General features: G+C 44.9%; 1 protein-coding gene across 3 annotated transcripts in view; it reads left to right on the top strand.

Moving 5' to 3' along the window:
* Positions 1-2,543: 2,543 nt before the first annotated feature.
* LOC138799473 (pulmonary surfactant-associated protein D-like) overlaps positions 2,544-12,473 on the top strand; it is a 34,759-nt gene continuing 24,829 nt past the window's right edge. Inside the window, exons 1-2 of one of the 3 annotated variants that reach the window (XM_069980703.1) lie at positions 2,545-2,746; positions 3,916-3,952. In XM_069980703.1, coding sequence (XP_069836804.1) covers positions 3,938-3,952 — 15 coding nt within the window. In that variant the 5' untranslated portion in view covers positions 2,545-2,746; positions 3,916-3,937. Of the gene's footprint in view, positions 2,747-3,915; positions 3,953-12,473 lie in introns of all 3 variants that reach the window. The other 2 variants (XM_069980704.1, XM_069980702.1) reach the window with 2 other exon arrangements.

The raw sequence follows: 12,473 nt of genomic DNA, 5'->3' as shown, positions 1-12,473 counted from the left end.
CCTCAACCTCCAAAGGCAGGTCAGCCCACGTTAGGAAGATAGACAGTACAAAGCATACAAAGCGTGCCAGCCATCTTGCCTTTCACAAATCATATTGCTTTCAACGGGGCTATTCACACGTCCGCATTGTCTCTCTCCGCATTTGCTTTCAGCAAAAAAAAAGACATGTTGTAGTGTGGACTGCAATTGCAGCACGTTTCCCCATAGAAATCTTTTAGTGCCTCCATTATCCACAAACCATCTGCAAACTGTCCACAAAAAATGCTGAACACAACTAGTTCAAAACTCTTGTGAGTAGGCTCTCAAGAAGTAGATGTAATAATATGAATTGGGAAGTATATCAATAAATATATATAAACATACAGGTGTACTGTATGTTACGTATATAAAGTGGTGCCTTGGAATACGAGCATAATTCGTTCCAGGACCGTGCCTGTAATTCAAATCCACCCTTAACCCTTTGAGGACCAGGCCCAAAATGACCCAGTGGACCGCGCAAATTTTGATCTTAGTGCTTTCGTTTTTCCCTCCTCCCCTTCTAAGAGCTCTAGCACTCTCAGTTTTCTATCTACAAGCCATGTAAGTGCTTGTTTTTTACAGGAATAGTTGTACTTTGTAATGGCGTCTTTCATTTTACCATAACATGTATGATGGAATCCCAAATATATTATTTATGAAGATATAAATAGGTGAAATCGTAAGAAAGAATGCAATATGGTAACGTTTGGGGGGTTCCTGTGTCTACGTAATGCACTATATGGTAAAAGCGACATGATACAATTATTCTATAGGTCAGTACGAACACAACCGTATGCAGGTTACACAGATTCTCTAATGTTATATATATATTTTTTTATGAAATCCTTTTTTTTGGCAATTAAATATTAATAAAAGGGCCTACTGTGACGCTTATAACGGTTTTATTTTTTCACCTACGGGGCTGTATGGGGTGTCATTTTTTCCGCCATGATCTCTAGTTTTTATTAATACCATATTTGTGAAGATCGGATGTTTTGATCACTTTTTATTGATTTTTTTAAATATATAATGTAACATAAAATCGGTAATCCGCACACCTTTTCCCCTCTTTTCGTGTACGCCGTTTACCGGTCGCAATGACGCTTGTTATATTTTAATAGATCGGACAATTACGCACGCTACGGTGTATTATATGTTTATCTATTTATTCATTTTTTTATGTTTTATTTATATAATGGGAAAGGGGGGTGATTTAGACTTTTATTGGGGGAGGGGTTTTGGGGTTGTGTAATAGTGTTTTGAACTTGCATACATTAGTTTGATTTCTACACTGATGAATGCTAGGCCATAGGCATAGCATTGATCAGTGTTATCGGCGCTCTGCTCATTGAGCCTGCCTGTGCAGCCTTAGTGCAGCAGATCACCGATCGGACCGCACAGAGGCAGGTGAGAGACCTCCGGCAGTCCGTTTCAACGATCGGGACCCCCGCAGTCACACTGCGGGGGTCCCGATCGGTAAGTGACAGGGGACTCCCCCTGTCACTTACACTTAAACGCCGCGATCGCGGCGTTTAAGGGGTTAATGACACGTGGCAGCGCGATCGCTGCAGCGTGTCATTACCGGTGAGGTCCCAGCTGCTCACTGCTGCCGGCCCCCACCTGCTATGAAGCGCGCTCCGCTCCGGAGCGTGCTTCATAGCGGGAAAAACACCCAGGACGTAAGGTTACGTCATGGGTCGTCTGGGGACAGATTTCCATGACGTAACCCTACGTCCAGGGTCGTCTAAGGGTTAAACCAAAGCAAATTTTCCCATAAGAAATTATTAAAATGCAGAAAATTGGTTCCACACCCCCAAAATGATGATTTTTTAAAATTCTGTATACCATGTAAAACAAATGAAACAAACATTCAGAAACAACTAAATATGTTATAAGTTACTGTACAGAATAGCAATCAGCATGTGATGTATAATGTATAGTAGGTGCATAAACCTGATAACACAGCAGCAGTTTGTAGATACAGGATGGAACCCGAAGTTTGGTCTAGTCATACTTATTGGTAGGGTGCAGCAAACTTATACATACTCTCTTTAGTGTTTAAAACACTGTAACATTTCTGGGTATCAGCAAAAAAAAACACGGATGCTACAGATGTGCACTATGGATGGTTTTTAGCAGATTGCATATGCCAAAATGCGGACCCAAATTTCAGTCAGCAAAAGTAAAAGTATTTGTGAATGAGGCCTTAATCTAATGAATATGCAGGTTTTTAAAAACCTTCTATGTAAATAATAGTCTAGGTCACAGGCAGATACAGTTTTAGCACATACAGTACACATCCCAATGTTTATTCATAGCATCATGTAACAGTTTCATGTCAGTAGGCCATTACTCGCCGTTGACCTATGACAAAATCCATTGTTGCAACTTCCCGGTAAATTCCTTTATTGAAAAAAAAAACTATTCTGTCAATTCAGCATAAAAATATTATTGCTATATGTTACTTGGTAAACATTTGGTTGATTCGTTTGTTATGTGAGGAACGATTGCAACATTTGAGAAAGTCCAGTATTTGCTGACCGGATAATCCTGAGGATGTTTTGCAACTAAACTTAAGGCAAGAACTTTATGAAGGTATTTTTGCATCCTAATGTCTGAAGATATAAAAAGGGGTCTACCATAGGCTTCAGGGCACAGTTTGCCATACTGAAAACACAGGAGACCAACAGTAAATCGGATGCACCCAGTAAACTGTATTCCCACTGAGGTAAGATATTTTCTCTGTCAGTCTAGGCATGTATATGGAAAGGAGACTATTCTATTATGCAAAAAAAAATGTTGAAATGCTGTGATCCCAAGAATAACATAGTATGGGGATGGTCTAGCTCCACTTTTATATAATTTGTTCTTATTAGTTTACATAATGATGTTGCATTATAATGAATTATATAAATATATCTTGTGTTGTGTTTTATTGGTGCTTAGTATGAGGTTGGAAACACACACACACACACACAGCTTTTTTGGGGGAGGAAAACTGCTACTGCAGGTTTTGTGCCAAAACCAGAAATGGATCCAACAAGTCCTTCTTTTATATTTTCCATACCATTTGAATCTACTTCTGGTTTTGGCACAAAAACTGCAGTGGCAGTTTTATGGTGCGTTCACACCTACAGGATCTGCAGCTGATTTTCTGCAGCAGATTTCATTTAAATAACTGAACACAGCATCAAATCTGCTGCAGATCTGCTGCAGATCCTGTAGGTGTGAACGCACCCTTAAAAAACAAACAAACAAAACTGCTATGTGTGTTTCCAGCCTTAAAGGGTTTGTTCACCATTACATCTAAGGCTATTTTCACACAATGTCAAAAATAGAGAATAGGCGCCAGATTTTGATATTTAAAAAAAGTCAGTTTTTGCTGCGATTTAACTGACTGCAATGGCAATGCATTGCAGTCAATGGGAAGACAGACATCCAATGCGCAGAATGCACTGAATAAAAAATGTTTTTTACCACGGACGTAAAAAAAATGAACATGATCATTATTTTCGGACGTCTTTTGCAAACAGCGGATGTTTTTTATTAGTTGTTCAAACACAGTTTTTCTTTTTCCTCCGTTCTTTCTCCATTTTTACTATTAAATTCAATGGACTTTTCAATTAAGACACGCGTAAAGTCCAATTAGTAACCCTAAACTAAAATAATGCACCAACAGCTGTCATTGTACTAAGGGGAGGCTAGGCAAGTAAATGACGTCCGCTATTTTAGACTCAAAATAACAGACGTCATTTTAAATGGAGCTCAAAAGACGTTGTGTGAACATAGCCTGTACCCCATTGACTATATAAAAAAAAAATATTAAAATGTATGTATGTTTTTACGTACACAAAAGTGTGGTTGACTGTACTGTTTTCCTGTACGTCAAAATTACAGGTACTGAAATGGAAGCAGTAAAATGGTCAAAAAAATGGTAAAAAAAAAGCCTAACACAAAAGTAAACTGCAAGTAATCTAGGATCATATACTGTATACTATCTGTAGCTGCAATACAGACCTATGTGTCCTATTGGTAATATTAATAATTGCAAGCTTTCTGTACTTTGATCCTGCAATAACACAGATAATTTAATACTTGAAGGCTCCTCTAAGGAGATTTAGGGTGGGTTCACACTACAGAATCCTCTTCTACAGTTCTGTCGCATTCTGTCGCTTGTACCCACTCGCCCGTGCCATAGACACCCTTCTATGGCCAGGCTGATTCCGCCATCTGCTGAAAGAATTTACATGTCTATTCTTTCAGCGGATGGCGGAATTCGACCGCCCATAGAATGGTTTCTATGGAGTTGGCGGAGATGCGTACACGCGTCAGAATCCGCGGCAGGTCCTAAGTGGAATCCAGAAAGACTCCACTATGTTTTAATCTGAAATGCTCCAATGATTTAGAGAAAATATAGTTTAAAACCAATATGAGACACTGGGTGACATGTCTGGCAGTCTCCCTTGCTTCTCCATGCCAGGCTAAGTTAGATTGATAGGTCTTTCCCTGAAATACAGGTAGGCAGTGCAGTGGGACAGGGCTGGGCTGGGACTTTTTTCTGTACTATGTCACAGGCTCAGCACTATCTATTCCATCCACCAGTACAGTTACTGAATAAAAACAATGTAGAGTCCAACATTACTCCCATATAGTGATTGAAAATGCAGTTACATCCCGCATTGACTCACAGATAGAGATGAGTGAACCTCGAGCATGCTCGAGTCCATCTGAACCCAAACTTTCGGCATTTGATTAGCGGTGGCTGCTGAAGTTGGATAAAGCCCTAAGGCTATGTGGAAAACATGGATATAGTCATTGGCTTTATCCATGTTTTCCAGACAACCTTACAACCTTAGAGCTTTATCCAAGTTCAGCAGCCCCGGCTAATCAAATGCCGATCGTTTGGGTTCGGATGGACTTGAACCCAAACCCTGTTCGCTCATCTCTACTCACAGGTGATGTCTTCTCTCATCAGAGTTGCTCAATTTTCTGGGCCATCATGAAGACTTCTGTTAGCCATGACTTGTCCCCGCAGCATCTATTGGACAAACATTTTAGGTTCCACACTTTTCCAGCAGTCTATACACCTGTCACCTCTATCCAATACCCCATTCATAGAGATGAGCGAATAGTGAAATATTCGAGTCGGTTGGATTCAATTCGAATAGCTCCTGATATTCCACTATTCGATCGAATATCGAATCACATTATAGTCTATGGGAGGAAAAATTCCTTGGGACCCAGAAATCAAGATTCAATGAATCGGAGGTCACCAAGTCCAAGACATCTTTAGAAAGTGATGTGGGAAAGTAGGGAAGCAGTATTTTACAGGGCACTGATTCCTGTAATAGTTAAAGGGGTAGTGCACCCAAAAAATTTTTCTTTCAAATCAACTGCTGCCATGAAGTGCCAGAGATTTGTAATTTACTTCTATTAAAAAATCTCAAGCCTTCCAGTACTTATCAGCTGCTGTATGCCCAACAGGAAGTGGTATTATTTCCAGTCTGGAGAGCAGAAGAGGTTTTCTATGGGGATTTACTCCTTCTCTGGACAGTTCCTGACATGGACAGAGGAGGCAACAGAGAGCACTGTGTCAGACAGGAAAGAAAACACCACTTCCTGCTGGACACACAGCAGCTGATAAGTACTGGAAGGCTTGAGATTTTTTAATAGAAGTAAATTACAAATCTCTGGCACTTCATGGCAGCAATTGATTTGAAAGAAAAAAATTTTTGGTGCACTACCCCTTTAATATTTAATTAATAAAACAAAGTTTCGTTCTAAAAAAGTTATTTTCGATGTTCAATAGCTTAAAGCGACTCTGTACCCACAATCTGACCCCCCCTAAACCACTTGTACCTTGAGATAGCTGCTTTTAATCCAAGATCTGTCCTGGGGTCCGTTCGGCAGGTGATGCAGCTATTGTCATAAAAACAATTTTTAATCCTACAGCGCTGTGTCTAACGGCCGGGGCTTACATTTGTACATGCATTAGGCTGGCATAACCTCTCCTTCCCTCCTCCCCGCCCTCCTCAGCATTAGGAATGATCCAGGAACATTGACTGTTTGAGCTTTGCACAGGTGTATTAACGATCCAGCCCATGTTTATTATACACACAGAAGGGGAATAGGAAGCAATCTGCCTGGAGCATTCCTAATCATGAGGAGGGTGGGGAGGCAGGACGGAGAGGTGGTGCAAGCCTAATGCATACACTAATGTAAGCCCCGACCGTTAGACACAGCGCTGCTGGATTAAAAGTAGTTTTTAACACACTAACTACATCACCTGCCGAACGGACCCCAGGACAGATCTTGGATTAAAAGCAGCTATCTGAAGGTACAAGTGGTTTGGAGGGGACAGATTGTGGGTGCAGAGTCACTTTAATTAAAACGAATCCATCCTTTTGCAATGAAATATACTGTTAATAAATAAATATATAAATAAATATGTATATTTATTTATTTACAATATATTTAATTGCAAAAGTATGTATTTGTTTTAATTAAGCTATTGAACAACAAAAATAACTTTATTAACTACTACAGGAAGCTGTATTATTGCCGGCAACGCCTATTGCCGGTAATACAGCTCAATGTACTAATTAATACTTTACTTTAATTAAATCAGCAACTGTTTCTTCTAATGATGCTATTTTTTTTTATCACAATAGCAACATTAGAAGAAACATTTTGATTTATATGTCCGCTCAGCTGATTGGCTGAGCGGACATATAAAGAGCCGGTCCTGTCACACTGAACTCAGTGTGCCGGGGACTGGCGAAGAGAGAAGAGAGAAGATAGAACACATCTCCCCCCCCCTGCACTACACACATCCAAGCAAGGAAGGGGGGTAACCTAACCCCTTCCTTGCTGGTATGGGTGCAGTCTGACATCAGTCTGGCCCACAAGGGGTTAAGTAGGGACCCTTACTTAACCCCCTGGGACCAGATTGTTCATTATGGCACCCAAAGGGTTAAGGGGGATGCAATGCATCCTCCCTTAACCCCTTGGGTGCCACACTGTAAGCAGCAATCTGTAAAGATGCTGCATACTGTAAGGTGCACAACACCGCTCACAATGATGGGTGTTGTGTTCCTGTTTGTTTTTGATTTTTAAATATTGGTATCCTGTGGATTACGTCAGATTCTATGGACTATGTCGATGACCAGCGGTTGTTGGGATTTATTTTTTTTAATAAAATGGTCAACAAGGGGTTTTGGGGTATTTTTATTTGAATAAAAAATATTTTTCACTTGTGTTGTGTCTTTATTTCTTTACTATATAGACTTAGTAGTGGAAGCTGTCTAATAGACGGAATCCATTACCCGTCTGGTTATGAAAATAGGGGGAACCCTATGCTTATTTTAAAATTATTTGTTTATTTTAAAAAACGAAAACGTGTAGGGTTTCCCCTATTTTCATAACCAGCCGGGTTAAAAACCAAGCAACAGCAGCGTGGTAACACCAGGGTGGGAGGGGCCATTGTTTTTGGCCCTCCCCACCCTTAATATTACCAGCCTGCTGCTGCCCAGTCCAGGAGCACCAATTTTGACGCTCCAGGACCACTGGCACCCGACTCTTCCCAGTACCCCTGATGGCATTGGGTACTGGGGTAATAATGGGGGGGGGGTTAGTGTTAGCCATTTTATACCAGCTAACACTAAGCCCTGACTTAGTAATGGATTCCGTCTATAAGACGGCTTCCACTACTAAGTCTATATAGTAAAGAAATAAAGACACGACACAAGTTAAAATATTTTTTATTCAAATAACCCCCCCACACACACACACACACACACACCCCTTGTTGACCATTTTATTTTAAAAAAAATTCTAACAACCACTGGTCATCAACGTAGTTCATCAAATCCGCTGTAATCCACAGGATACCGATATCTGAAAAACAACACAAAAAAAACACGCAAAAAACACACAAACAGGAGCACAACACCCATCACTGTGAGCGGTATTGTGCACCTTACAGTATGCAGCATCTTTACAGATTACTGCTTACAGTGTGGCACCCAAGGGATTAAGGGAGGATGCATTGCATCCCCCTTAACCCTTTGGGTGCCATACTGAACAATCTGGCCCCCAGGGGGTTAAGTAAGGGTCCCAGACTGATGTAAATATACATTTCTTTATATATTAAATTTTTTTAAACAGTATATTTAATTGCAAAAGCATGGATTCGTTTTAATTAAGCTATTGAACAACGAAAATAACTTTTTTAGAACAAAACTTTGTTTTATTAATTAAATATTAACTGCCAATTAATTGCCAATTGCCGGTAATACCGTGCTCTTTAAAATACTGCTTCCCTGCTTTCCCAGGGAGTATAAACTTTATTAACCCCTTAGCAACCCATGACGTATCTGATACGTCATGGTGCCGCGGGGGGTGTTCAGAGCGGCGCTGATCCCGGCTGACATGTACAGCCGGGCAGTGCCTCTATTAGCCGGCGCGGGTCCCGTTGCCGCGCCGGCTAATTAAGCCTCTAAGTGCAGCTGTCAAACCTGACAGCTGCACTTAGAGGCTTCAGACCTCACGTCCCTGGTGTCTAGTGGGACGGATCTCCCCCCCACGATGTGATCGCGGGGGGGAGATCTGTTCTTCTGCCCGTGCCGGGCCTCAGCGTCGGAATGACGCTGATCCCGGCTCGGCAATAGATTGCTGTGGCCTGCAGCAGGCCATAGCAATCTATGACCAATCTCATCGATCTTTGCTGTGTATATACACAGCATTGATCTCTATGAGAGATCATTGCTGTTTATATACAAGTCCCCCAGGGGGACTTCAAGTTACAGTAAAAAAAAAAAAGGAAAAATGTTTTTTTATTAATAAAAAATCCCCTCCCCTATTAAAAGTCCAAATCACTCCCCTTTTCCCATTTTATAAATATAAATAAATAAACAAATAAACAAACATGTTTGGTATCGCCGCGCGCGTAATCGCCCGAACTATTAATTAATCACATTACTGATATCGCACGGTAAATGGCGTAAGCGCAAAAAAATTCCAAAAAAAAGTGCAAAATTGCGCATTTTTGGTCGCATCAAATCCAGAAAAAATGTAATAAAAAGTGATCAAAAAGTCGTATATACGCAATCAAGGTACCGATAGAAAGAATGCATCATGGCGCAAAAAATGACACCTCAAACAACCCCATAGACCAAAGGGTAAAAGCGCTGTAAGCATGGGAAAAGAGCGATTTTAAGGAACATATATTTGTTAACAATGGTTTTGTCACGGCCGCGGCGGCGTCCCGTGCTCCGGGCCGCCGCCGCGACCCCCCTCCTTCTCATGCAGCTGCCGGGGTCCCTGTGCAGGGACCCGGCGCTGCTACACGTTCGGCCCCGGGGGGCGCCTCACCTCTCCACGCTCCTGTCTCTCGCTGTGCCGGCCGGCGCGCGCGTCCCCGCCTCCTAGGGCGTGCGCGCGCCGGCTGTCTCAGATTTAAAGGGGCAGTGCGCTCCTAATTGGTAGTTGCACCCAATCACTCCCCTATAAATCCCAGCATGCCCTGTCCCCTGTGTTGGAGCCTCTACATGCTTCCCATAGCGTTTGGCCCAGCTCCCTGTTGTTCCTGATACCTGTCCGCTACCTGGTCCCTAGTCCTTGTTCCTGTTTCCTGCCCGCTACCCAGTCCTTACTCCTAGTCCCTGGTTTCTGCTTCCCGTCTCACTGCTGTTCCTGTGTTCAGCCTGTCACCTGCGGTACGCCTACACGCCTCTGTCAGTACCTACTCCTGCCACGCCTCGCCTGCCGTCACCAGCAACCAAGCCAGGGGTAGCGACCTGGGGGTCGCCTGCCGCAGCAAGTCCATCCCGCCTTGCGGCGGGCTCTGGTGAAAACCAGCGGCCCCTTAGACTCCGCTCCCTGGTGAGGTTTGTGCCATCGCTGGTGCCGGTCCAGTGGATCCACTACTCCAGGCGTTACAGTAGGCTCCAACCATGGATCCCGGCGAGGTGCCTGATATCCGTGAGGTAGCCCGAGTGGTCGACCTACAGGCTCAACAGATCCAGCAACAGTCACAGCTGATCCAACAACTGACTGCAGCCGTACAGCAGCATACCACAGCTCAGCAGTCATCTCCCCCGGCAACCTCTTCAAAACTACGACTGGCTCTCCCAAGTAAATATGGAGGTGACCCCAAGTTGTGCAGAGGATTCCTGACCCAGTGCACTATGTATATCGAACTTTTAAGCAGTCAGTTTGCCACCGAGCGCTCTAAAGTGGCTTTCATTATCAGCCTATTGGAAGGTCGAGCTCTGGCCTGGGCCACACCACTATGGGACCGTAATGATCCGGTTGCTGCCAATTTCCGAATCTTCTTGGACGAGTTCCGCTCTGTCTTTGAGGAACCTGCCCGTGCGTCTTCAGCTGAGACTGCTCTTCTCAATCTATCCCAAGGTACTTCCTCCGTTGGTGATTACGCCATCCAGTTCCGCACCCTGGCTGCGGAACTAGACTGGAATGAGGCCGCTCTGATTGCCACCTTTAAAAAGGGCCTGTCCAGTCAAGTGAAGGATGTGCTCGCTGCCCGGGACCTGCCTACCTCCCTGAACGAACTTATCCTACTGGCTACCAGAGTCTACACCAGGTTCGCCGAGAGAGAGGAGGAGGTCCGGCAAGGACGGCGTCTGAGTCTGCCCCGTCGCCATCCCCGGCTGGCACCGGTGTTCCAGAATCCCGTGGCTCCCATGTCCCAGTCGCCTCCAGAAGTTCCTATGCAGGTGGAACGTGCTCGCCTGACGACTGATGAGAGGAACCGTCGACTGGCCCAAAATCTCTGCCTCTATTGCGGTGGCGAGGATCACTATCGGCAGAGATGTCCCCAACGCCCTCAGCGTCCGGGAAACGCTCGCACCTAGGTCCGGTGGGAGAGGCCTCCCTAGGTGTGAATGCCACCTCTCCAAGGTTGACTATGCCCGTCTCCATCCAGACACCCTCAGGGCAAGTTTTCCAGTCTACTGCCCTCATCGACTCTGGCTCTGCTGGCAGTTTCATCTCTGCTTCGTTGGTCCAAAGATGGCGGCTACCCGTTATCCAGCTTGCCCAACCCCGGTCTATCTCTTCGGTTACGGGGGAGATTCTTTCCGAAGCTGTGTACAGCCAGACGGCACCCCTAGTCCTCCAGGTGGGCGCCTTACATCAGGAGAAGATCTCCTTCTATGTCTTGCGCCATTCCTCTTCCAACCTCCTGCTGGGTCTTCCTTGGCTGCAATTCCATACCCCTAAGCTGGACTGGAGAACTGAGGAGGTTCTCAGCTGGGGTCAGGACTGTCATAACCGGTGTCTGAGATCTCCTCAACCCAAGTGCTCTACAAGGTCACCTGCTTATGTCAAGCCTCTATCCGGGCTACCGGAGGACTACCAAGACTTTGTCGATGTTTTCTCGGCCAAGGAGGCGGACTCACTACCACCTCATCGGGCCTATGATTGCCCTATAGACCTCCTTCCAGGGGCTTCTCCTCCACGTGGTCGAGTATACCCTCTCTCTGTGCCCGAGACTGAAGCCATGTCCTCCTACATCCAGGAGAACTTACAAAAGGGCTTCATCCGTAAATCCACGTCTCCAGCTGGCGCCGGATTTTTCTTTGTTCAGAAGAAGGACGGTTCCCTCCGCCCATGCATAGACTATCGGGGCTTAAATAAGGTGACTGTTAAGAACCGCTATCCTCTTCCGCTTATTCCGGAACTATTCGACCGTCTTCGTGGAGCAAAGCTCTTCTCCAAGCTGGATCTCAGGGGAGCGTATAACTTGGTCCGAATTCGTAAAGGAGACGAATGGAAGACTGCTTTCAACACCAGGGATGGGCACTACGAATATCTGGTCATGCCATTCGGCCTATGCAATGCCCCAGCGGTCTTCCAGGAATTCGTGAACGATATCTTCCGAGACCTCCTCTATGTCTGCGTCATTGTCTATTTGGACGACATTTTGGTCTTCTCCCCGGACCAGCAGACTCATGTGGCACAAGTGCGTCAGGTTCTACGAAGACTACGGGCCAATCATCTATACGCCAAGCTTGAGAAGTGTGTTTTCCATCAGCGCAGTCTTCCATTTCTTGGCTATATCGTCTCCGATCAGGGCCTACAAATGGATCCAGCCAAGCTCGCAGCTGTCCTTCAATGGCCACGCCCTGTGGGACTTAGAGCTATCCAACGTTTCCTGGGCTTCGCCAACTATTACCGGCAATTCATCCCTCACTTCTCTACCCTGGTCGCACCCATTGTGGCTCTCACTAAAAAGAAGGCGGACCCCAGACGTTGGCCTCCAGAGGCCGAACAAGCCTTCAATAGCCTCAAGTCTGCCTTTGCCTCTGCTCCTGCTCTAGTCCGCCCGGATGTCTCCAGGCCGTTTTCTCTCGAGGTCGATGCTTCTTCTGTGGGCGCAGGAGCCGTTCTCTCGCAAAGGGACACATCAGGCAAGACCAGAACCTGCGGGTTCT

This window comes from Dendropsophus ebraccatus, chromosome 8 (genome assembly GCF_027789765.1).
Source record: "Dendropsophus ebraccatus isolate aDenEbr1 chromosome 8, aDenEbr1.pat, whole genome shotgun sequence".
In the NCBI taxonomy this organism is placed as follows: domain Eukaryota; kingdom Metazoa; phylum Chordata; class Amphibia; order Anura; family Hylidae; genus Dendropsophus; species Dendropsophus ebraccatus.
The sequence above is the reverse complement of the archived record's forward strand: the minus strand, read 5'-3'. Positions and strand labels throughout refer to the sequence as shown.